The 25,053-nt window shown below is 40.4% G+C and overlaps 1 protein-coding gene across 8 annotated transcripts in view; it reads left to right on the forward strand.

The window, feature by feature from the left end:
• C6 (complement C6) overlaps positions 1-25,053 on the forward strand; it is an 84,492-nt gene that overhangs the window by 46,785 nt on the left and 12,654 nt on the right. For all 8 annotated transcript variants that reach the window (XM_042233825.1, XM_042233823.1, XM_042233826.1 and 5 more), the window contains 8 exons: positions 1,375-1,497; positions 7,121-7,287; positions 8,702-8,927; positions 10,070-10,241; positions 10,814-10,925; positions 15,150-15,282; positions 16,176-16,364; positions 21,926-22,016. In XM_042233825.1, coding sequence (XP_042089759.1) covers positions 1,375-1,497; positions 7,121-7,287; positions 8,702-8,927; positions 10,070-10,241; positions 10,814-10,925; positions 15,150-15,282; positions 16,176-16,364; positions 21,926-22,016 — 1,213 coding nt within the window. The remainder of the gene's footprint in view (positions 1-1,374; positions 1,498-7,120; positions 7,288-8,701; positions 8,928-10,069; positions 10,242-10,813; positions 10,926-15,149; positions 15,283-16,175; positions 16,365-21,925; positions 22,017-25,053) is intronic.

Consider the following 25,053-nt stretch of genomic DNA (forward strand, 5'->3'; position numbering starts at 1 on the left):
TCATCTGCATCTATTCAGCTTCATTCCTTGATAAGCCGCGCACTCGGGTTTATATTGCAGCATCACACACTCACATGGTGCCTCTGGCTCTGATAACACTCTTCCCTGGCTCTTGTAACCTGCAACCCTAAGAATCAGTATTTGATAAACTACTTTGCTTTGAAGTGCTTAATAGTTCACATAACAGCTCTATCTCTTATGTGCTTGTATTTTGCAAGGCAATTTTAAACTAAACAGCAAAAATATTGGATTCTAATTTTGGTGTTTTTGCGTACCAGGTCAGGTGACTGAGGAAGCTGTTTAAAAAGAATAAAGGAAACACTTCTCAAACTACCCTAGAGAGACAGTACCAAGTCAGCCTCCAAACAGCCAGACCTGTTTCCCTGCCTCTGTCCCACTCAATCCCTGACATCCCCCACCAATTTTGAAGTCCTTAAGGATAATGGACTAGCATTAGGGCGGGAAAGACTGATTCAGATACCAAAATCTTCAACAAATGAGGAAGTTTGGCAAAAGATCAGAACAATGAGGACCAAAGGTATTAGAACTGGATACTCTGAGTCTTAGAGCATAAGGATTTTTACAAGACTTATACAACTGTGGTGTGTTGTCCTGTGCAAGCAGTCCTGGGAAACTAGGAAGGTATTAAGCCCAGCTCCCACTCCTAAAGAGACTGGGAACCAGGCAGCATCAACCTCCCTTGAAGACAACAGGGAAAATGTATCAAGTATGGGCTTGAATTAAGATAAGGAGAAAGAGTGAACAGTCCCGAAGGACACTGAAGAGTTCATGAGTCAGGAAGTCAGTTTCTGAGGCAAACGAAAGGGTTTTGGAGGTAGAGGTTGAGTGAACGGCCAAGTCAGGGAGAGGAAGCTTAGATGAGTATGGGAATGAGTGTTCAGGGAAGGAGAAGTGACCAGCGAGATTTACATTTGCAGTGGTGAACAAGGGAAGAAATGAAACAGACTCAGTCCTCACAGAATCAGCTGTGGCCCCCAAAGAACGGTGCCCCCTGATGATGGGGCACCAAACAGAGCAAGTGTTCGTCTCTTGACTTGCTGTACAGGGGCAGAGGCCAATAGCATGGGCAAGCTTAGAGGTTTACTGTATGCAGGCAACATAGAGAGGCCAACATGATCCCCACAGGGAAGATGGCAGGGACTCATAAATACCTTTAATCTTCAGGATGTCCCATGGCCTGTGAAGAACCACCTTTGTAGTAAAAGCCATTCATCATTCAAGCTCACGGGAAGGAAAGGAGCTGGATGCTGGTACAGAGTACCTGTAGCTTCCAGAGTGCTCAGAGTCTCATGCTCTTCTCTGAATTCTCCAGGGTGCGTTCTCAGGGGTTTTTTCTTGTACTTTATTTCCCAGGTTTAACAAAGGAAGAAGCCAAAAATTGTATCCGGATTGAAACAAAGAAACGCTTCCTTTTTGTTAAAAAAACAAAAGTGGAACACCGGTGCACCACTAACAAACTGTCAGAGAAATACGAAGGTAACAGTACTCTCTTAGCAGCTTACCTAGCAGGTTCTGACTGGCAATAACTTAAGTACCATATTGCACTTGACTGCGACTGCACTATTTTCCTATTTCAGTAGTTTCGTTTATCTGCCTCAGAGTCCTATGTGTGGTATGGAGGAAGAAAATCAAATATTGGTACTACTCAAAACAGGACATGGTTAGGATTTTCTTTATCTCCTGTTTAGGTTGTCTGAATGCACATTTATTGATTCTTCCTATGCGTCTGCCTGCAATGCAGGAGACCCGGGTTCAATCCTTGGGTTGGGACAATCCCCTGAAGAAGGAACTGGCAATCCACTCCAGTATTCTTGCCTGGAGAATCCCATGGAGAGAGGAGCCTGGCAGCCTACAGTCCACGGGGTCGCAAAGAGTCGGACACGACTGAGCAATTTCACACATGTGGGCCAAACCCAGTACTGCTGCTGCTGCTGCTGCCAAGTCGCTTCAGTCCTGTCCAACTCTGTGCGACCCCATAGATGGCAGCCCACCAGGCTCCCCCGTCCCTGGGGTTCTCCAGGCAAGAACACTGCAGTGGGTTGCCATTTCCCTCTCCAATGCATGGAAGTGAAAAATGAAAGTGAAGTCGCTCAGTCGTGTCCGACTCTGTGCGACCCCATGGACTGCAGCCTACCAGGCTCCTCCATCCATGGGACCCTCCAGGCAAGAGTACTAGACATTGTAAAGTAAGGACGGACATGAACTAGGTTTTCCATTCAAGGAGTTTACAAAGTAAGGATATATATAGACAACCATTAAAAACACAGGAGAGGTAGTACACACATACAATGAAATACTACGCAGCCATAAATAGAATGAAATAATGCCACTTGCATCAACATGGATGGACCTAGAGATTGTCATACTAAGTGAAGTCAAAGATAAACAACATATGATATCATTTCTATGTGGAATCTAAAATAAGATACAAATGGACTTATCTACAGAACAGAAATAGACTCAGGGACATAGAAAACAAACTTATGATTATCAAATGGGAAGCAGAGGTAGGGATAAATTAGGAGTTTTGGATTAGAAGATACAAACTAGTCTGTGTGTACAGAGTCACTAGTTGTGTCTGACTCTTGTGACTCAACTGACTGTAGCTCCTCTGTCCAACAGAATCCTCTGCCCTTGGGATTCTCCAGGCAAGATTACTGGAGTGGCTTGCCATTTTCTCCTCCAAGAGATCTTCCCAACTCAGGGATCGAACCTGGGTCTCCTGCATTTCAGGTGGACTCTTTACCATCTGAGCCACCAGGAAAGACCTAAACTACTATATATAAAATAGCTAAACAACAGGGTCCTACTGTATAGCACAAGAAACTACATTCAATATATTATAATAAACCATAATGGAAAAAACTATGAAAAAAATATATATATATGTGTGTGCTCAGTTGTGTCTGATTCTTTGCAACCCCATGGACTATAGCCCTCCAGGCCCCTTTGTCCATGGAATTTTCTAGGCAAAAATACTGGAGTGGGTTGCCATTTCCTACTCCAATATTTACATATATATATATATTTAATATATATGTAAAACAGAATGATTTTGTTGTACACTAGAAACTAACACAAAATTGTATATCAACTATATTTCAATTTAAAAAAAAAAAAAACAGACTGATAAGTTCTAAGAGGGGGGATTCCCAGACGGCTTAGTGGTAACGAATCTGCCTGCCAATACAAGAGACACAGGTTTGATCCCTCGGTCAGGAGCCTCCTATGGAGGAGGAAATGGCAACCCACTCCAGAATTCTTGCCTGGGAAAGCCCATGGACAGAGGAGCCTAGCAGGCTACTACAGTCCATGAGGTCACAAAGAGTCAGACGCATGCACGGAAGCTCTAAAAGTAGTACATTAAAAACACTCAGACAACCAAGTGAGAAACCTGAGTGCTGTCTTTGATTTCTCCCTCCCTCTTTCTTGCCTCTAGATGCAGTAAGCAGTCATTCCCCCTTCTTAATATGTCTCGCAGCTCTCCCCATTTCCTCATTTCCATGCACACACCTTCCATTCATCATTTCCAACTTGGATTACCACAGAGGCCTCCCAGCTGGTCCCTTTGCCTCTGGTCTTGCCTTACTCTACACATTTGCTGTGAGAGGAATATTCTCCAAGGCAAATCTTATCATGAAACACTCAGGCCTTAAACCTGTCAGTGGCTTCGCATAGCCTTGAAGATAAGTTCCTGCCTCACTTTCTGCCTAGCTAAGTTTCTGCCTCTCTTTCCTAAATAAGTCATGCTCTCGACTGTGCCTTGTCATTATAAATAACTCCTTCTCTGTGTAAAATTCTCTTATTCCCTTACTTTTCTGACTGATGACTGCTTCTGCTCAGAACAAAGGGAATCACAGAAACTCCCCAAATATGAAGCTTATATTGTCACTGGGGGACAGCCAAGGTCCCCCAGTATTAGAAGTAGCTAAGCTACTTATAATAATAAGTAGATAGTTTTAAGTATCAGAGGCTATTGATGGTTTACATGTGGATGCCCATGTTGAGCATAAGCAAAACGAGAGCTGATTTGATAACTATACATTTGTATTACAGCCAAAAAAAAGGAGTATGCAATCAACCTAGTAATGTAAATTAGAGAATATACAGATTCTATACCAGTTTGTCTTGCAATAGAATAGTTTAATAAGAATGAGAATTCAATAAATCAAGAGCTCAGAGTTCGAAAAGATTAAATATAAGAATTAACTGAAAAGGAAGATTTCAAAACTAAGGTACAAGGACACAAATATTGAAAAGAATCACCATTATAGTTATAAACAGACACTGAAAATTCAAGATATTATTGTCTGAAAGTAAAATTAATAAAAGAACGATCTAAAGTAATTCATAATAAATGCAGACAAATTCAGATATTAACCATTATTAAAGATTATCTAATGGAAATAGAATGACAAATATAATTTAATATATGGGAATTAATGTTCCTGAAATAGAGAGCTCAAGAAATGAAAGAGAAAAACTATTTTAATAAATAAGTAAATATATGAACATGTCCCGGAAAGAAAGCACGGAATTTGTCTTGATTAATTGTATCAGAAATATGGTTCAAATATACAATTTCAAGGCAAATTCTAGCTAATTAACTAAATTCAAAGATTTTTAAAATGAATTCAAGTACCTTAGCTGAAAAAATAATTTCCTATAGAATAACAACAAAATCTGGCTGGCGTCAGACTTATCCACAAAATAAAGCTAAGACAATAAAGGAATGTTCACAAACTTCTAAAACAGAAAAGAAAATGTGTTCATATGTAAACATAACAGAAAGATGTCTCAAAACCTGAGAGCATTCTGTAAATGTTCATTCTTGAGTACTCAATGAATAAAAACTACTCAGCTGTAAAATCCATCCAACATAGAGATGAGAAAATGTCCAAAATGGACTCGTAACAGGAAGACACTGCAAAACCAGAGACTATTGCAGCAGTATCCAAACCGATTAATCAACCCAACCATCCAGCCTACCCTGCTTACACATCACTGATATTCCTGAACTGTGTCAACTCTCCAACCCAAGTTTTTAGTGCCTGGTTTATAGAACATTGTCAACTAACACTGATCAATCACAATGACAATTTGCCTAAAAACAAAGACGTATTTATGTTGTTTTCTAAAAGCACACTTAAGAATACAGATATGTCTATTTCTAACCCTGAGCTAGTTTCAAAATATAGTCTATATAAACTAGAATTTTTCATAATCTTGCTCATCATAGTTGTCACTGAGTCTCTCAGTCAAGTCTAACTCTTTTGTGACCCCATGGACTATAGCCCGCCAGATTCCTCTGTCTATGGGGTTTTCCAGGCAAGAATACCTGAGTGGATTGCCATTTCCTTCTCCAGGGGATCTTTCCAACCCTGGAATCGGACCTGACTACCCTGCATTCTAGTGTACTCTTTGCCTCTGAACCACTAGGAAACCCCTGGTTTTGATATCATATCATAGTGATAATACTTCATAAAACTCCTTGAAACTTTTGATATGTTTTGAGGCAGCTTTGGTATCAAACTCATGTTGTGACAACGAGAAGCTTGCATAAGAAAGAGAAGGATCTGTTCTTCCTTCCACTAGTTGTTTTGCTTATGTTTGCGCTATAGGTATCATCTTCAGTCTGAATTTTCTTTCTGGAATCTTTTTAAGCCATTTATTCACTTGTGAGCATTCTGTTCATAGTAGTTAATAGAATAATAAATAGACTTAACTCTAGGTCTTTCTTCAAGATTCCAAGCTTATCATATATAACTCTTACCATAGTGTCATTCCACTTATGACATATATGATATCAATCTAGCAAGTCAGAATCACTGTCAATAGGTATATGGTATATTGGCAAATAATCATTTCTCTCATATTTCACATGAAAAATAAATGCAAAAAAAGAAAAACCTTCTAAAATGTTCTTCCTATATCCCTCTTAAGCAGCTCACTTTGAAAAAGACCATAGTTTTTTCATAGACAGAGTATTTCATCCATTGTTTTAATCATCCTAGTCTCCCTCACTGCAGAATTTCTAAACAGGGGCATGGCTGAACCTTACTGAAACTCCAGAACAGACATCAAATCCATGTCATTAACTATTACCCATATCACTAACCTCTTTACCATTTGATTTTCTCATTACAATTTCTTATCACCAAGCTGGGCTTCCCAGGTGTTGTAGTGGTAAAAAATCCACAGGCCAATGCAGGAGCCTCAGGAGACCCAGGTTTGATCCCAGGATCAGGAAGATCCCCTGGAGAAGGAAATGGCAACCCACTCCAGTATTCTTGCCTGGAAAATTCCATCAACAGAGGAGCCTGGCAGGCTAGAGTCTATGGGGTCGCAAAGAGTCAGACACGACTGAGCACACACACACACTCATACTAAAGACACTATGAGTTAATAGGAATTGTCCTGAAAATGTATGTAAAAGATCTTTGCTATATACAGTAAATGCATTACCTCTAAAGCAACATTGTGCCAACTCTTATGTTTAATTTTTCCCTTTGGTTAGTTGTACTTTTACTCCTATCTTTAGGCTTAAAAGCATTCTATCACCTTTTTCTGTAATTGTAGTCAATTATGGCATGGTGGTCCACTGAATGGGTGCCAGAAACCATGTGATTTATGTTATTCTGAGGCCCAAGACATATGCTTATATAAGTCAAAAGTGAGAGGTTTGGCATTCAAAGAGCAGGAGGCAGAGTCCTTAGGCCTTAGGTTACATCTGTGTCCCACCCCCTCTCTCTCCTTAGTAACCACGTGTTCCAGGCCAAATTACTTCTGGCTTCAAAGTCCATGTTTATTATAACACCTACTTCTCAGGATTGTTATGAGAATTATATGAATAATGAGAGTAGAGTGCCCGGCATACACGAGTTGCTTAATAAATGGTAGCTGTTAGCACTATGGTTATCATTTCTATTATTAAACTCCCTTTAGGGACAGGAGGTGTGTTCCAGAGCTTTCACTTAGCTGACTTAATGGAGCTACAAGGTTCTGCCATCTGCTTCTTTCTCCTGTGCAGATAGGCTTTACTTTCCAGTTTGAATTTGCAATAAAATTAAACAAGTCATTTTCTTGAAATACCTTGCAGGTTCCTTTATGCAGGGATCAGAGAAATCCATATCGCTGGTTCAAGGCGGGAGGAGTGAGTATGCGGCGGCTTTGGCTTGGGAGAAAGGGAGCTCTGCTCCGGAAGAGAGGGTATTTTCTGACTGGTTAGAATCAGTAAAGGAAAATCCTTCTGTGATCGACTTTGCGGTAAGATCGAAAAGCATTATGGGTAGGAGCTAAAGCTGTTGTCTGGCAGCCCAAACTATGCATCACACAATTCCTTTTCCATTTCCTTCTCAGATGAAAAAAGAAATGTGTTTCTTTGGTGTGCATGCACACTATACCTTTTTAGAAAACACTGAATTACACATCTCTTGTTTTTGCTGTTCGAACAAGCATTCTGTAGTAAGGCATTTAGAATTCGTAGCATACATAAAATACCAAAAGAGGGAATTTGATGCATAAAACTGCCTAAACTTGCCTAGAGTACTGCTCTTTATCTTCCCATGTATATAATACATTTGATTTCTGTATTTTTCTTGCAATTCTTTAGTTGATGAGCACTCCTAAATCTTCATTTATAGTTCTATGAGATATATGAGATTTTAGATCCATTTGAAATTCTGTTTCTAAAACCACTGATTAAATTTACCAGTCTTATATTTGTTGTAATTACATTAAAGGGTGTTTTTTATTATGTCTGAAATACTTTGTCCACAAATCAGTCGTACACCACTTAAACCAGTTTTGCCTGGAACATAAGCACATTTTTTAAAGCCCCTAAAGGAACTATTCTGCTCATTTCATTCAAATGAAAATAAAGGAATTCAATCATCATGAAAGTAGGATGATTTACATGCAATGTGAAGATATTTGGAATTCTACAGGTTATGGTAGGAAAATGTGGTCCAGCCATCCATCTGGGCACTTGTGAGTCATACACTGCATAGAGAGTCATTCCTCTGGGGTTTTAAAATGTTGATGAGCCTTGATTTTTGTGTTAGCCCCCATATTTGTTATTGTAATTCTTCTATTGATTCTACCAGAAAGTTCATTTCTTTGTGTTCTCTCTCCACATTTTTTCACCTGGTTCACCAAAAGCCAATATTATTGTCCCTGGAAAAACAAAGAATACAGAAAGCCTCTCCTCACTCTTCCCAGATCTTTCTCCTTGAGTCAAACTTGTTGAGGTTTCACCAAAACATTCCTGAGCTGCCTGACTCTTAGTCACTTATCTCCAGACGTTGATGCTTAATAAGTAAGATGATATAAATTCTCATAAGTAACACCTCATCTGAGGCTTCCTCCATAGTAGAAGCACAGGGAAAGTAAACTCCATGTACATTACACCTGCTGTACTTTAGGACAGTGGAAGACAGCTAATCTTGAAGACAGCTGGTCTACCCAGGACAGAAGGGAAGAAGCTCCCTGCCCTCCCCTTCCCTGGAGAGGGCTTTTCTCTACTGGTTCAATAGACAGATATGCCGTATTCTACAATAATCGCTTTGAAGCATACGATTGCCCAGGTCTTGCCTCTGATTCCATGAGAACTGGGTGGTGATGTCAACATATGCCAAAGAGGTGACTCTGACTAGAGCTTCCCCCTCCCATCTGCTCTTAGCTTGCTCCCATCACGGACCTGGTCAGAAACATCCCCTGTGCAGTGACAAGACGGAACAACCTCAGGAGAGCTTTTCAAGAGTATGCAGCCAAGTTTGACCCTTGCCGGTGTGCTCGATGCCCTAACAATGGCCGCCCTGTGCTCTCAGGGACCGAATGTCTGTGTGTTTGCCAGAGCGGCACCTATGGCGAGAACTGTGAGAGGCGCTCCCCGGATTACAAATCTAGTAAGTGTCAGTAACTTACTAGGAGGCAGGAAGCTTTCCCCTCCCCAAGGTATTCTAGGTTGGTTAATGAAAACAGCAAAACAAAACAAAACTTGTCCTTGCAATTTCCACCTTACGCAAATTCACAAGGAAATTAGGCCTGGAGAAAATTAGACTCAAAAGTCAAACAGTTTGATGTCAGTCTCAGCTGTAACCTATCAGCTGTGTGACCTTGGAAAAGTCACCTAACCTCTCTGTGCCTAAATCGATTTTCCATAAAATGGAGATAAGGCACTATACACTTGAAAGTTATATACATGTGTTTATGTAGTCGGGCTTCCCAGGTGGTGCTAGTGGTAAAGAACCCACCTGGCAGTGCAGGAAACATAAGAGAAGTAGGTTTGATCCTTGAGTCAGGAAAATCCCCTGGAGAAGGAAATGGCAACCCACTCCAGTATTCTTGCCTGGAGAACCCCATGGACAGAGAAGCCTGGCCGGCTATAGTCCACCAGGTCACACAGAATCAGACACAACTGTTGTTGACTAAACAACAACAACAACATATGTATATGAAATAAACAGCACAATGCCTATCACATAAGATAAATAAAATAAAAAACATAATATAAAGTAAACTATATGATACTGATGTTATGAGTCTCTTATGCATTATAATGTAGAATAAGGATAGCTTGTAATAAGGGACAAATTAAGCCACAATCAAAATTTTCATACTGGACTAAGATATATTCATGGCTACCTCTAATCCTCTTTAGAAAGAGGATATGTCATGGGAGTAAGAATATAGTCTATTACCTTTAGAAATGTATTTTAATATATATATTAGATAGATATATATCCTTTTCAGAAGATGTTAATATGTATACATAGATGTATGCATATATGTACTGTGTGACACATTGCTGATAGTTGAAAATTTTTCAGAGCTGTTGCCATTTTATTCCTGCGGGAACAGGAAAGTAAAAACAGATGATGTATCAGCCTCTTTACACAGAGAATTTCTTCTAATCCTGACAACAACGCTATGATATCCTGCAAAGGATCCCACAGCTAAAATGCGAGGCAACCAAGTTGGCCTGGCTTCAAAGCCCCAGTTCTCTGGGCTGCACTGAGATCGGTGGGTGGATGTCCCTGTCTTCCAGATGCTGTGGACGGCAACTGGGGCTGCTGGTCCTCCTGGAGCTCGTGTGATGCTACTTACAGGAGATCGAGAACCCGCGAATGTAACAACCCTGCCCCTCAGCAAGGAGGAAAACGCTGTGAGGGGGAGAGGCATCAAGAGGAACACTGCACGTTCTCCATAATGCAGAACGAGTAAGGATGGAAAGACGGGAGCCGGGGAGAGTGGGCAGCCACCCCCACTGCTAGAGACTTGCAGTATTTATTTTTTTATTGCTAAGTGAAGAAATACTTAGAATTTTACCTATTTCAACATATCAGTGAGGTGTTAGGTATGCTACTACCCCTTTTCCTCTCTAATATTTTCTCTCTTTTTTATCTGTTTTATATACATATATATATGGGCTTCCCAAGTGGCGCTAGTGGCAAAGAACCCACCTGCCGATGCAGGAGACATAAGAGACACAGGTTCTATCTATGGGTCGGAAGATCCCCTGGAGGAGGTCATGGCAACCCACCCTAGTATTCTTGCCTGGGAAATCCCATGGACAGAGGAGCCTGGTGGGCTACAGTCCATGGGGTTGCAAAGAGTCAGACACAATTAAAGCAACTTAGCATGCTCTAAAGTATACATATATACACACACTTTAGAGCATATATATGCTGTAAAGTATATATATATATGCATCCATATATGTACATACATAGACATTTAGGTATGTGTACCTATTTATTTTATTATACGTATCTTTTTTTTTCCCTTCTAGTGGACAACCATGCATCAGTGATGATGAGTACATGAAAGAAACTGATCTCCCTGAATTAGAATCAGATTCAGGGTGTCCTCAACCAGTCCCTCCAGAAAATGGGTTTATTCGGGTAAGCATCCTGACCTTCACTTTAGGTTTGGAATCCTAAAAGGAGAACTTAGGAAGCATGCATTTTCTTTTATGTGGAGTTGTTTTTTTCATAGTTTGATAACCTATTGACTTAAAAGGTAAAAAACGTATTTAGAAAGGCTCCACCACTTCCCCTCTTGAATTCCCTGAAGACGTCCTCATACCTAGTTAGACCAAAGGCTGACAGGGTCTTTTGTGCTCCTTGGCACTACCCCATGTGCTGATGACACATTTATGTGAGTAAAGAATGGTTTGGATGACTTCTCTGCTGCTGCTGCTGCTGCTGCTGCTGCTAAGTCGCCTCAGTCGTGTCCGACTCTGTGCCACCCCAGATACAGCAGCCCACCAGGCTCCCCTGTCCCTGGGATTCTCAAGGCAAGAATACTGGAGTGGGTTGCCATTGCCTTCTCCGGATGGCTTCTCTAAGAGTCTACAAATAAGATCTGACTGTTTATTTCTGAATCTAAACAAACTAACCCCCTATCTAAGGCACATTATCAGGGAAACAAACTAGTTTGACTATAACATAGGTGGTGCTGAGCCTATAATGATTTATTAGGCTAAATACCTGTAGAACTCTTAAGCAATCAAAGTTTTATTACCTTTTATCTTTTTTCTTTAAACCACTGTATATTTCTATGATTAAAAACAACTTTTTTTGTTAGACAGCTCTGTGACTTTAGATATAAATTTTCAGGAGATACATAATACTTAAAATTGATCACAGGAGGCATGTGCCTTAATCAATTTCACATTTTTAAAAGAAATTTTACCTTTCTTAAACCCAGTAAAGCCTTTCATCTGTTTCCAACTATGTCATATTTATGATTAAAGAGCAATAACCTTCGATTCTCCAAAGCCAGCGAATAAATAGCCACAGAACAGTGTCTGCACTAATATATCTTCCCTGTTCATTCATCTTCTGTTCATGTATAAGGTGCTAGGCCTAGAGGTGTGAAGGGGGAGAAATATTTGGAGGGGAGTAATGTCTTTGGCCACCTAATGTGAAGAGCTGAATCATTAGAAAAGACCCTGATGCTGTAAACGATTGAAGGCAGGAGGAGAAAGGGATGGCATCACCAACTCGATGGACATGAGTTTGAGCAAGCTCCAGGAGTTGGTGATGGACAGGGAAGCCTGGTGTGCTGCAGTCCACGGGGTCACAAAGAGTCGGACATGACTGAGTGATTGAACTGAATGTTCATTAGTCCTTACTGGAGAACCAGAGGTTCTCAAACTCCAAAGTCTTAAGCAAGGCCCAGAAACTTCCATAACAAGCAAGATCTCCTATAATACTGGTGCTGCTAGTTGGGGAGCCACACTTCGGGAACAAATCCTTTAGGACAGGGATCAGCAAACTATACCCAGGAGCCAAATCTGGTCTGCCCTCTGTTTTTCTTTTTCTTTTCTTTTTTAGTATTTATTTATTCACATTTGGCTGTGCTGAGTCTTTGTTGCTGCTCCATTTTTTTCTCTAGTTGCAGCAAGCAGGGCTTACTCTTCATCATGGTGAATGGGCTTCTCATTGCCATGATGTCTCTTGTTGAGAAACAAGCTCTAGAGTGAGCAGGTTTCAGTAGTTGTGGCTTCCAGGCTTTAGCGCTCAGGCTCAATAGTTGGGGTGCACAGACTTCCAGGGCATGTGGGATCTTCCTGGACCAGGGGTCGAAACGTGTCCCTTGCATTGGCAGGTGGGTTCTTTACCACAGAGCCACCAGGGAGGCCCTGTTCGTCCTTTTTCAAGTGAATTTTTTGGAACACAACTACATTCCTTTGTTTACATAATGACTATGACTTTTTTGTGCAACAGTGGCACAAGGTGACAGATGCTACCTGGCCTGTAATTGACTCTCAAGGCCCTTTACAGAAATAGTTTGCCAATCCCTGCCCTTTTCAACATTATCCTCAAAATTACACTTTGTCACATCCAGATTTCTAAATAGTTTTTAATCTGTTTGCGTCAGTTGCTTACATAAAGTGTTAAAATGATTGATGTTCTAATTTTAAAAACACACAAAAGGTTTAAACAGTGATTCATTATTCCAATGACTGTTCACAAAATTAGAATATATGTTTCTATTTCTATGAATAAGTTCACTACTTGTTTCAATTTACTCTTTATTAAAGGCCTAATTCCTACCTAACAATAGTTTTTGCTCAAAAGTAAGACAATTTTGACTTTCCTAATGAGGACTTTCTAGAATTCCAAGTAGCAAAATGCCCCTTTTATGGAATCAAAGGCAGATGTGCCTCATTCCAGGCTAGAGCAATCATGCCCCTGCATGTGAAGATATCTGTTTAGTGACCAAAGGCACTTACCCCAGAGGCAAGTGACAGTGACTTTGGGTAAAGGCCTTTGCTAAGTTGGTCTAGCAGATGTGTTGACAAAGCTTGATGGCTGCAGCATATACTTATAGGTTATAGCTTCATAAGAGAAATGAAGCAGAAGCTTGTGACAATAACTTATTTCAGAATGATTGTGAGGGAAAATGTGCAGCCTTTGAATAAAATATCCAGATCATTAATACTAGCCATCATGCCATTCCCCTTGGAAACACAGCCATATCCATAATAACCAATGATGGGATACTCTTTTTGTATTCAGAAAATTAATCATCTTCTGGGAGACAAGTTGGATCTCATGGCCACGTAGTAACAAAGGTTGATAACTGAACTTTCACCTCCCTCAAAAGTCCCATCTTCAATTTTCAGAGAATAACTTCCTAGTCAGTTCTTTGTACTTGCCTCCCATTCAGTAAGGAGAGACCATTACATTACTGTCTTCCTCAAAAAGAGAGTGTTTTTCATTTTATTCAGCATAGTTATCAAGCCCTGTGTAAGGCTCAGGTGGTAAAGAATCTGCTTCCAATGCAGGAGACCGGGGTTCGATCCTTGGGTCAGGAAGATATCCTGGAGAAGAGAATGGCAACTTACGCCAGTATTCTTGCCTGGAGAATCCCGTAGACAGAGGGGCTTGGCGGGCTAGAGTCCATGGAATTGCAAAGAGTCAGTCTCAACTGAGTGACTAACACACAAAGATTTGTGAGGCAGAGAGCTGGTAGAAGAAATACCACTCAGGCACAGGTGTGGGGCTGATAAATGTGATAAACATAAAATAGAGCTTATACAAGTTTAAGCGTAGGGGTGGGGCTGATAAATGTGATCAAATAGAACTTTGTGCAAGTTTCTCTCCAAAACCGAAAGGATGATACACATGATGAAACTGGTAAATGAAAGAGATTTCCCACACAGGAAATTCTACTTGAGTTGGGTCTCAGGACAATGGAAGAGAGAAGATGTTGAGGACAGAGGAAACAGCTAATAAAGATATGGAGGCGTGAAAGAGAATATTACGTGCAAAGAATGGTAGATGCCTTTGTTTTCCTAGAGCATAGATTCTATGGGAAGAAATGGCAAGAGGAGAGGATGGGGAAGTGGGTCAAGTTTCATATTCTAAGTTAAGAGTATAAAATCCACTTTATCTTAAAATCTTTTCGTGAACTCCCACATGCCAATAGTTGCACTTTATTTACACATTAAGTGGGAAAATATGTAATGCCCGATAGGTTATTAGGAATACTTTCAAATGATTTGTAGTCAATTTGTTACCATAGCGATTGCATATATTTGCTGCATATGTAGAATACATTACTCACTCAGTTTATAGCTGCAGGATAGTATATAGTTTTCTTATTCTTGCAATAGTAAGCCATCACATATACAGAGTAGAGTAAGTTATTAAGTAAATATAGGTATATATATAGTCTAATCAATTTAAACTAGAAATATGGAAGAAGGATTAGAAGAGGGACTAGTTGGTTGTTAGATAGCTCAATAGTTATGGTGAGTGAAGTCGCTCAGTCGTGTCCAACTCTTTGTGACCCGGTGAACTGTAGACCACCAGGCTCCTCTGTCCATGGGATTCTCCAGGCAAGAATACTGGAATGGGTTGCCATTTCCTTCTCCAGGGGATCTTGTTGGTCCAGGGATCGAGTTGTGATAAGAGAGAATATGTACTGTGAGCAAAGGCAGTGATGATGGCAAAGGAAAGGAGTGAACTTTGAGAGATATTTAGAAGTACACATTTAGCAGACTCTGAGTATATACAGGAATGAAGGGACAAAAGAGATCTAGGAGGGCCCTGAGGTGTTTGAAGATATTATTCATCACAATGGTAATGTGCTGATTTCGGCTTTAATTCTAGAATGAAAAGAAACAGTACTCAGTTGGAGAAGAAGTTGAAATTTTATGCTTTACTGGATTCAAAGCTGTCGGATACCAGTACTTCAGATGCTTACCAGACAGGAGCTGGAGGCAAGGAGACGTGGAATGCCAACGTGAGAACTGGGCAGACCCTCTATGTGACTGCTAAAGAATGAACGTGCCCAAAATAAATAAAGAAAAGTCACACCCTTAGATTAGTACATTTTACCATTTTTCAGTAACTCTGGTGAAAAGATTTAGTGAAACAGAAAATAGGATTCGTCTGCTAAAGTTAGATTTCAAACTGTCTTCATATTTTAGTTCTCACCCCTGCATGTCAGCCGGACTGTGAGGCTTGTGCTTAAAAAGAAATTGGGGACTTCTGCTAACTGCATCCAACCACAGACATCGGCCTGGCCCAGAGTACAAAGAAATGCAAGCTAATGGGTCCCAGGGAAATGATGCTTAACTCTTAGGTGTCAGAGATGGCATATCATGTGAAATGCAGTTTTCCCCTTGGAGCACATTGGCATGCTTTGCTGGAAAAGAGAGCAAGGGTTTGTAGGCTCCACACATACCCATGCTTCATCGGAGTCAAAATGTGATTCAAACAAGGTTCAGATGGGAACTCCAAAGAGTTATTATGGAATACCATGACACAAAGTTGAAATCAGTGTCAATTAGAACATCCTGCCTCTGTGTCACCCACAGTGCAGCCACCTGATTTTGGGAAAACTCACTGGGGAGAAGAGTGAAAAGATTATTTCTTGAAAATGTCCCAATGATGTAGTGACGAGTATCTGAAATGATTTCCATAGCAAGTTCTTCCGTTAATGGAACTAAAGGCAGTTTCTCAGTGGAAGCCTGGGATCCTCAAGCCCCAATTTTTCTGCTCAAAAGGCAGCATTAACAACTGAACCGATATGGTCAATCACATAAAATCATTTCTTGGAATGCCCAAAATCTGCCTGTATCCCTTGAGTGTTCTGCTCCACCAAATGCATCTGAAATGTTTCTCTCTCTGCAGGGACAGAGTGCCTCAAGCCAACAGTGCCAGAAGGACTGACGCTGTCACCATTTCAGACATTATATAAAATTGGTGACTCCATTGACCTAACTTGTCCCAGAGGTTTGGTTGTCAATGGGCCATCGAGGTACACATGCAGTGGGGATTCCTGGACACCACCTATTTTGGACTCACTCAGCTGTGAAGAAGGTAACAGCTCAGGATCCTGGGGTCTGCTAAGGTGGTGTCCTTTGAGATTATCTGTGTAGCATCCACAGAGATGCTGTTGCTTATGATGGGCTAAGTTGTATTTCACCTTGTATTGATGAAGAGCTCAGGCACACATAAGTAGCTATTGGTCAAGTGGATATTTTCAAATCTTGGAGAGTGAGGTCAATTTTATTTTCCAATCTAATACTTCAATATTCTGATAGAGCACAGTGCTCTTATATAACAAGATCAGAATTGAGGGTTAACTGAAATTTTAGCTCAACTGGAGAGTGACAAAAAAGTAATACACACTGCTTTTTAATTAATGAAACATTTTATATTAACTTATTTGCTTGTTTGATGAGTCACTTCAGTCTTGTCTGACTTTTTGCAACTCCCTGGACTGTAGCCTGCCAGGCTCCTCCATCCATGGGATTCTCCAAGCAAGAAGACTGGAGTGGGTTGCCATTTCCTCCTCCAGGGGATCTTCTCGACCCAGGGATCATACCCACATCTCCTGCAGTCCCTTCATTAAGGGTGGATTCTTTACTGCTGAGCCACTGGGAGCCTATTATTTTTAATTTAGAACATAGAAATATATAAATATTCACCAATTTTCTAACATAGGACCAACCTCTTATTTCCTAAAGGGTCTCCTGATTTGAGTTCCAAGATTTCTTTCTTGAATAAAACAAATACCTAATTCATCATTTGCTATCGAATAGATGGCAATTTTGCTATCCCATATCAATTTCTCTAAAACAATAAGTTTTTAAACTCCAAGTAGGGCACTTCTTTGAAAACCACCTCGGCTTAAGTCCCTTTCCCTGATTCTGATGTCGTTGAGCTAGGAGGGCCAGTATCTGTGTTTATACAAATCTTTCCAAGTTAATCTGGATACAGCCAAAGTTGAGAATTACTGTTTTGAAGAGAGGTGAAAGCTTAAAGGCAACTTTTGCAGCAAATTTGACTAGAAAATGCTTTAAAATTGTTATATGTATTTTTTTCCTTAATCTTTTACAGTAGTTTCCTCCACAGTTAATTCAGAGAAACATTTTTGCAAACCATTTTAAATTATTCAATGTTTTCAACTTAGTTTTTATAAAAATAATTTTTCCTCCTTTATTTTATCAGTTGATATATTTATCAACTTATATGTAAGTTTGATATATTATGGAAGTTGATATATTTAATTAGCATACACAATTACAATAGGAATTGGCATAAATAGACTTGGAAACAAATAAAACTGACTCTTGGTAAGTCTATAACTGGACTAGTGGTGCAGAAGAGTGAAGCTGTGAAAGACGGGAACATATAAACCTGGAAGTTCAGTTTCTGACAGGCAGCTAGCTGGCAGCAGGAGCTGAGAACTCCCATTAGTCTGGCGTGTTGGTTACTTGGAGGAAAAGGAAGGGAGTTTCAACTATTTCATATCTTCCAAATTTCTCAACACGCTTGTTCAAGTTATGTCTCATTTTTAATCAGAGAATCCTGGAGGGTTTATCTGAGCTCAGCTACGATTAGGCCTATTTTGCCTATGAAAAAACTAAAGGCAAAGAGATGCTAAATTAGACCCAAAACCAGACAGTTTGGGTCAAACAAGCAGCTCTGCTAATTCCTCAAGCTCTCTGCTACCTTGCCTTCTTTATCCTGTTCTGTGCTTTTATAATGTCTGAAGGAAAAGGAGAAACTTAATCTCTTACATGGGTTTCCCTGGTGGCTCAGATGGTAGAGAATCTGCCTGCAATGCAAGAGACCTGGGTTCAGTCCCTGGGTTGGGAAGATCCCCTGGAGAAGGAAATGGTAATCCACTCCAGCATTCTTGCTTGGAGAATCCCATGGACAGAGGAACCTGGTAGGCAGCAGTCCATGGGGTCACGAAGAGTTGAACATGATTGAGTGACTTTCACTTTTCAACGGTTATATAACCTTAAAACTATTGATAAAGAGATAATATGGAAATCTGTGAGAACTTCAGGTTGGTATTGTGGCTTAGTTTCACCTGATTCTTGATCATACATGTAAGAGAGATGAATGTGTTTAGGGACTACACAGTTTACAAAATTAAGACTTTCTGGGCATCTTAGGTAGATCCTTCTCTTTATACAAATAACAGCATATGTATACACATACACACACCCCTCCATGTTTTTAAAAGAAATTGCAATTATAATTCAAACTGAGAGATAACAAAATGCTGTACATTGAGATAAAAGAAAGAAATACTCCATCTCATCTACTTTCTCTCTGACAATGTTGGCAGAAGGATCAATGAAAGGAGTCACAGAAAAAGAAAGTCATCAGTAAAACTGAACCTCTTTACTCTCAATGTGGTGGGAGATGTGTGATACAGAGATGTCCAGGTCATTGGTTGGCCAGAAAGACTTTTCATTCTTTTAATGTGAAAAAAAATTTTGCTTCCTGAAGAAATGAGATGCCGTACACCTCCCCTGTCATTTTTATCCCTTCCTCTAAGAGATTAACACCTCCAAAGATCCTCTTGCCTTCATCACTCTTTAAAGATTGCAAAGTTTTCATTTCCACATTGCTCACAAATTGTGCAGGGCAGAAAGTGTGAGCAGCTGAGGACCAGTTCTGGCTTCCACCTGATTCTTAGTGAGGGAGCAAGGAATCCTTGTATGTGGTCACTGATGACATCAAACTGGTGGGAAGGGAGCAAAGCTCTGTGTGCTTGAAAACTGATGCTCTTTGGAAATGTATAGCTTAGAGTCCCTCCTTGACCTGAGTAAGTGTGGATTTATTTACAAAAGCCTAAGAGGCATAGCCACACAAGACACCAAAGAAAAACAAGCCCATGTCAATGGAAATCTTAGTATCTGAGAACTTAGCAGCAGTTATAGGTCTCCATGTTCATGAAAGCTCTGAGCCATATTTCACCAGCTAGAATGAGGGTCCTAAAAGAGGAGAATAGCAGGGAATGGAAATGCATAGCAGCAAAGAAGACAATGTACCAATTTTTTAAATCTTTATTTTTGCCTGTAACATAAACCTGCTCCCCTACCAAACCTCCTGCCTGATATACCTTTCTACTTCCCTCCTTTGTCAGTTACTTGCTTTCAGAGGCCATTGTGGTCATATGGATGCCTGATTAGTCAGATCCAGTCTAGGGCCGTGTGTTTCATCCAGGAGGCTCGGGATGTCAGCTCCATGTTTAATTCAATCAGTCTAAAGCTTCTTTGGGTGACCTCAACATAAGCAAAGATAACCCAGATTTCCCCTTCCATATACCTACTGCAATGCGGGTATATAATTCGCATGGAATGTGGAAGACCTGGGTTCCATCCCTGGGTTGGGAAGTTCCCCTGGAGGAGGGCATGGCAACCCACTCCAGTATCCTGGAGAATCCCCATGGACAGAGGAGACTGGTAGGCTACAGTCCATAGGGCCGCAAAGAGCTGGACATGATTGAGCAACTAAGCACAGCATTTAGCACATAATATACCTGTGTTCTTCATTCTACTTTAATCTCCAGTCCTCATATTCAGTATTTAATTGCTCATCTTAGCACAAGCATCATTTCCTTATAAATCTTCCTTACCCTTCTCAGTTTTTGTTTTTTGCTGATATGGTCTCCTGAAATCATATTTCTTCCAAATACCTATCTCAGCTTTTAATTATAAACTCATCCCTATGATTATTTGATTAATGTCTCTTTTTCCACTATTGCTTAGATTCATGGAAAAAGAGGATAACTGCTGTTTTCATTTTTCTACTTCTCTTTTTCCCACCATAACATCCTAGTACCTAGAATATCGGGCCGGGATAAATAGCTACATTTGGGAGCTGTCCATTTCTCTGCTGATTATTCTTATAAGAAAAGTCTGGCTTTTCATTATCCCCTAAAATCCATTTGCACAGTTGTTGACACTGACATCCATATTGCTAAACCCAATGGACAATATTTCGGTCTTCATTTGCTTTGGTCTCAGCAACATTCGACAGAGCTGACCTTCTGCAGATGTATTCTTTCCCTGCTTACAACACACAATGCCATCTGGTTTAACTTCTATGCCACTGGCTGCTGCCCTGCATCTTTAGCAGGCTCCTGCCTGTGCATGGGCTTTAAATGCTGGAGTTCCTCAAGACTCAGACCTGTGCCCTAACCTCATGCTACACTCTCCTGCTGAGGAATCTCACCCATACCCAGGGCGTCAATGATCCCTCCATAGGCTAATAACAAATTTAAATCTTTCCCACAGACTTCTCCACTGAGCTTTAGGCCTGAGTATCCAAGTTCCTATACATCTGTTTTGTTTGGCTGTCTTAAAGAGATCACAGATTCAGCATTTGCAGAGAGGAATTCCCGAGTCATCACCCTTGCCTCCCTACCACTAACTTTTTCTAATATTTACTGTTTCAGTTTAGGCACCAACATCTATTCTCTTATGCAAACCAGAAATCTAAGAATTACACTTGACAGTTCTTATAACCTACCCACAATATGCAATCTCATGCATTTTACATGGTTGAAATGTCTCAGATTCACCCACTTCTCTCCATTTCCACCTCTGGCACTTTGATCCAAATGACCATTCTCTTTCACCCAAACTACTATAGTGAAAGTGAAAGTTACTCAGTCATGTCAGACTCTTTTCGACCCCATGGACCGTACAGTCCATGGAATTCTCCAGGCCAGAATACTGGAGTGGGTAGCCTTTTCCCTCCTCTAGAGGATCTTCCCAATAATAACCTCATAAATTGTCTACTATCTTGACCACCATGCCTCTCCAAATGCATCCTCTACACAGAAGCCAGAATTAAATTCTTTTCCACATCCAGACCTGATTTTGTCACGCCACCCCCTGCTAAAACCTATCAAAGATTTACCACTGGTTATAAAATAAGACAAAAATCCTTCAAAAGCCCTTTATGACCCTACACAGTCCACCGCACAGCCATTTCTCTGGCCATTTCTTGTTGCTTGCCCTTGTTTCCCTGGCTTTCTTTCAATTCCAAGAAAGTCAAATGTTCTCTCTCTTTTGAGCACGTTCATGTCTGCTATTTCCTTTGCTTCCATGATACTCCATTTTCTCTTCCCATTTTACCGTTCATAACCTTCCTGGCTACATCAATTTTCTTGATTATATGCTTTCTCTTTAATAGCACTAATAACAGCAGAAATTCTATGTGTAGAGTGTGTTTGTTTGATTAATGTCTGTCTGCCCACAAGACTAGAATTTCTGTGAGCATGGGATCTGGGTCAAATTTTGCTCAACTCACTATCGCCAGAATCTATCACAGTGCTGGTAAATCATAGTCATTCAATAAATATTTGAAAAATGAACAAAAATTTCACCAGTTGCAATTTCTTGAACTTAATAGCAGTTTTAGGTTGGAAACGTGACAGCTCACAAGGGCTAGAAAGGACTTTTCAGATGGACTATTTCATAACAACAGATTTGAAAAAGCTACAATGAGTGCTCTAACTCTAGGAGACAAGTGAGAACATTTCACCATAGCCTTTTCTCCTAAATTCAAACTGACCACTTGAAATCCATGCTGTGAACTGTTCTTGTCTTCATTTTCTTTTGTTTCAGATATCCTGACAGGCTTAAGGGGTCACTGTCAACCAGGACAAAAACAGTTGGGATCTGAATGCATTTGCATGTCTCCAGAAGAAGACTGTGGGTAAGAGATACTCTCTGGACTGTGCTTAGGAACTGAGAAAACCAGTCTAGTGTAACCAACTTCATGAAGGAGCCGGGCTTCTTAAAACATGAATACAAAGCATATTAATTTTTAATATAACTGATACCCCTTGTGCCCTGTTGAATTCTTCCTTCCCCACTGAGTAGCAAGCAGTCTTAATTATCTCTCAGCCTTGTTCCCTAAGTTTGCATAGCTTTTGTGCTAAAACAATCTCATTCTGGTGATAAAGACATTTCTATCCTGTTTAAAGCATCAGACACAATTATCTCAAAGCCTTCTTCTTCCCCCTAAGTATAGGAGCGAAGTTGTGACTCCAAGAGGTTGGAGTAGAGAAAGAGGTGTGAGCATGGACTTCACACACACATACACACACATCTCTTTGTCAGTTTATTCTTTCACATGGTGGCAGAGAGCATAAAGAAAAATGATATATCCTTATATGGCTGCCATGACTCTGTAATTATAACTGCCTTTTTCTAAATAAACCCAGGAGTGTCAAGAGTACTTATTAATTTCAGGACTACTTTCATGGGAGGAAAATCCTAAGTAAGATTCGCTTAAAGTAAAATTTTGTTTCTCTATCGTACAAAATAAATGCAGGGGGAAGGCAGTCTAGGGATGGTCTGGTGATTCTCTTCTTGCAGATAGGACTGGAGCTCCTTCCTGCTGTCTGTTCTGCTATGCTTTTTTTTAATCTAATATTCATACTTTATGTTTTATTGAGGTATAGCTGATACTTTATTTCTCTTTATTAAAATAAAATTGTCTGGCCTGACATTCTTGAAGTTACATCATGGTGCAAGATTTCTCTGCTGGAGTACAAAGGAACGAAGATCAGACATGGACACATGCTCTGTTTTTAAGGAGAGTTCCTGGGGGTTCATCACAGCTCCCGTTTCACTACTCTTCTCTTGTTCACATGGCCATGTGGCCCTGCAAGGGAGGCGATGAAATGCCTAGAAGCAAAATCATTGGCTAGAAGCAAAAGCATTTTTTCCAGTAAAATTCAGTTCAGTTCAGTTCAGTCCATTAATCATGTCCGACACCTTGCAACCCCATGGACCACAGCACGACACGCCTCCCTGTCCATCACCAACTCCCAGTGTTTACTCAAACTCATGTCCGTTGACTCGGTGATGCCATCCAACCATCTCATCCTCTGTCGTCCCCTTCTTCTCCTGCCCTCAAACTTTCCCAGCATCAGGGTCTTTTCCAATGAGCCAGCTGTTCGCATCAGGGGGCCAAAGTATTGGAGTTTCAGCTTCAACATCACTCCTTCCAATGAACAACCAGGACTGATTTCCTCTAGGATGGACCGGTCGGATCTCCTTGTGGTCCAAGGGACTCACAAGAGTCTTCTCCAGTTGAAAAGCATCAATTCTTCAGCGCTCAGCTTTCTTCACAGTCCGACTCTCACATCCATACATGGCCACTGGAAAAACCATAGCCTTGACTAGATGGACCTTAGTTGGCAAAGTAATGTCTCTGCTTTATAATATGCTATCTAGGTTGGTCATAACTTTTCTTCCAAGGAGTAAGCATCTTTTAATTTCATGGCTGCAGTCACCATCTGCAGTGATTTTGGAGCACAAGAAAATAAAGTCTGCCACTGTTTCCACTGTTTCCCCATCTATTTCCCATGAAGTCATGGGACTGGATGCCATGATCTTAGTTTTCTGAATGTTGAGCTTTAAGCCAACGTTTTCACTCTCCACTTTCACTTTCATCAAGAGGCTCTTTAGTTCTTCACTTTCTGCCATAAGGGTGGTGTCATCTGCATATCTGAGGTTTTTGATATTTCTCCCAGCAATCTTGATTCCAGCTTGTGCTTCATCCAGCCCAGCGTTTCTCATGATGTACTCTGCATATAGGTTACATAAGCAGGGTGACAATATACAGCCTTGATGTACTCCTTTTCCTATTTGGAACCAATCTGTTGTTCCATGTCCAGTTCTAACTGTTGCTTCCTGACCTGCATACAGATTTCTCAACAGGCAGGTCAGGTGGTCTGGTATTCCCATCTCTTTCAGAATTTTCCATAGACATTGTGATCTACACAGTCAAAGGCTTTGGCATAGTCAATAAAGCAGAAATAGATGTTTTTCTGGACCTCTCTTGCTTTTTCAATGATCCAGTGGATATTGGCAATTTGATCTCTGGTTCCTCTGCCTTTTCTAAAACCATCTTGAACCTCTGGAAGTTCATGGTTCACGTATTGCTGAAGCGTGGCTTGGAGAATTTTGAGCATTACTTTACTAGCGTTGAGATGAGTGCAATTGTTAGGTAGTCTGAGCATTCTTTGGCATTGCCTTTCTTTGGGATTGGAATGAAAACTGACCTTTTCCAGTCCTGTGACCACTGCTGAGTTTTCCAAATTTGCTGGCATATTGGGTGCAGCACTTTCACAGCATAATCTTTTAGGGTTTGAAATAGCTCAACTGGAATTCCTCACCTCCACTAGCTTTGTTCCTAGTGATGCTTCCTTAAGACCCACTTGACTTCACATTCTAGGATGTCTGATTCTAGGTGAGTAATCACACCATCATGATATCTGGGTCATGAAGATCGTTTTTGTACAGTTCTTCTGTGTATTCTTGCCACCTCTTCTTAATATCTTCTACTTCTGTTAGGTCCATACCATTTCTGTCATTTATCGAGCCCATCTTTGTATGAAATATTCCCTTAGTATCTCTAATTTTCTCAAAGAACTCTCTAGTCTTTGCCATTCTATTATTTTCTTCTATTTCTTTGCACTGATCACTGAGGAAGACTTTTCCTTGCTATTCTTTGGAACTCTGCCTTCCAATGGGTTTATCGTTCCTTTTCTCCTTTGCTTTTTGCTTCTCTTCTTTTTTTTTTTTTTTTTTTTAGCTTCTTCTTTTTTTTTTTTTTTTTTTTTTAATTTTTTTATTTTTAAAATTTTAAAATCTTTAATTCTTACATGCATTCCCAAACATGAACCCCCTCCCACCTCCCTCCCCATAACATCTTTCTGGGTCATCCCCATGCACCAGCC

The sequence above is a fragment of the Ovis aries genome, chromosome 16 (assembly GCF_016772045.2).
Source record: "Ovis aries strain OAR_USU_Benz2616 breed Rambouillet chromosome 16, ARS-UI_Ramb_v3.0, whole genome shotgun sequence".
In the NCBI taxonomy this organism is placed as follows: Eukaryota; Metazoa; Chordata; class Mammalia; order Artiodactyla; family Bovidae; genus Ovis; species Ovis aries.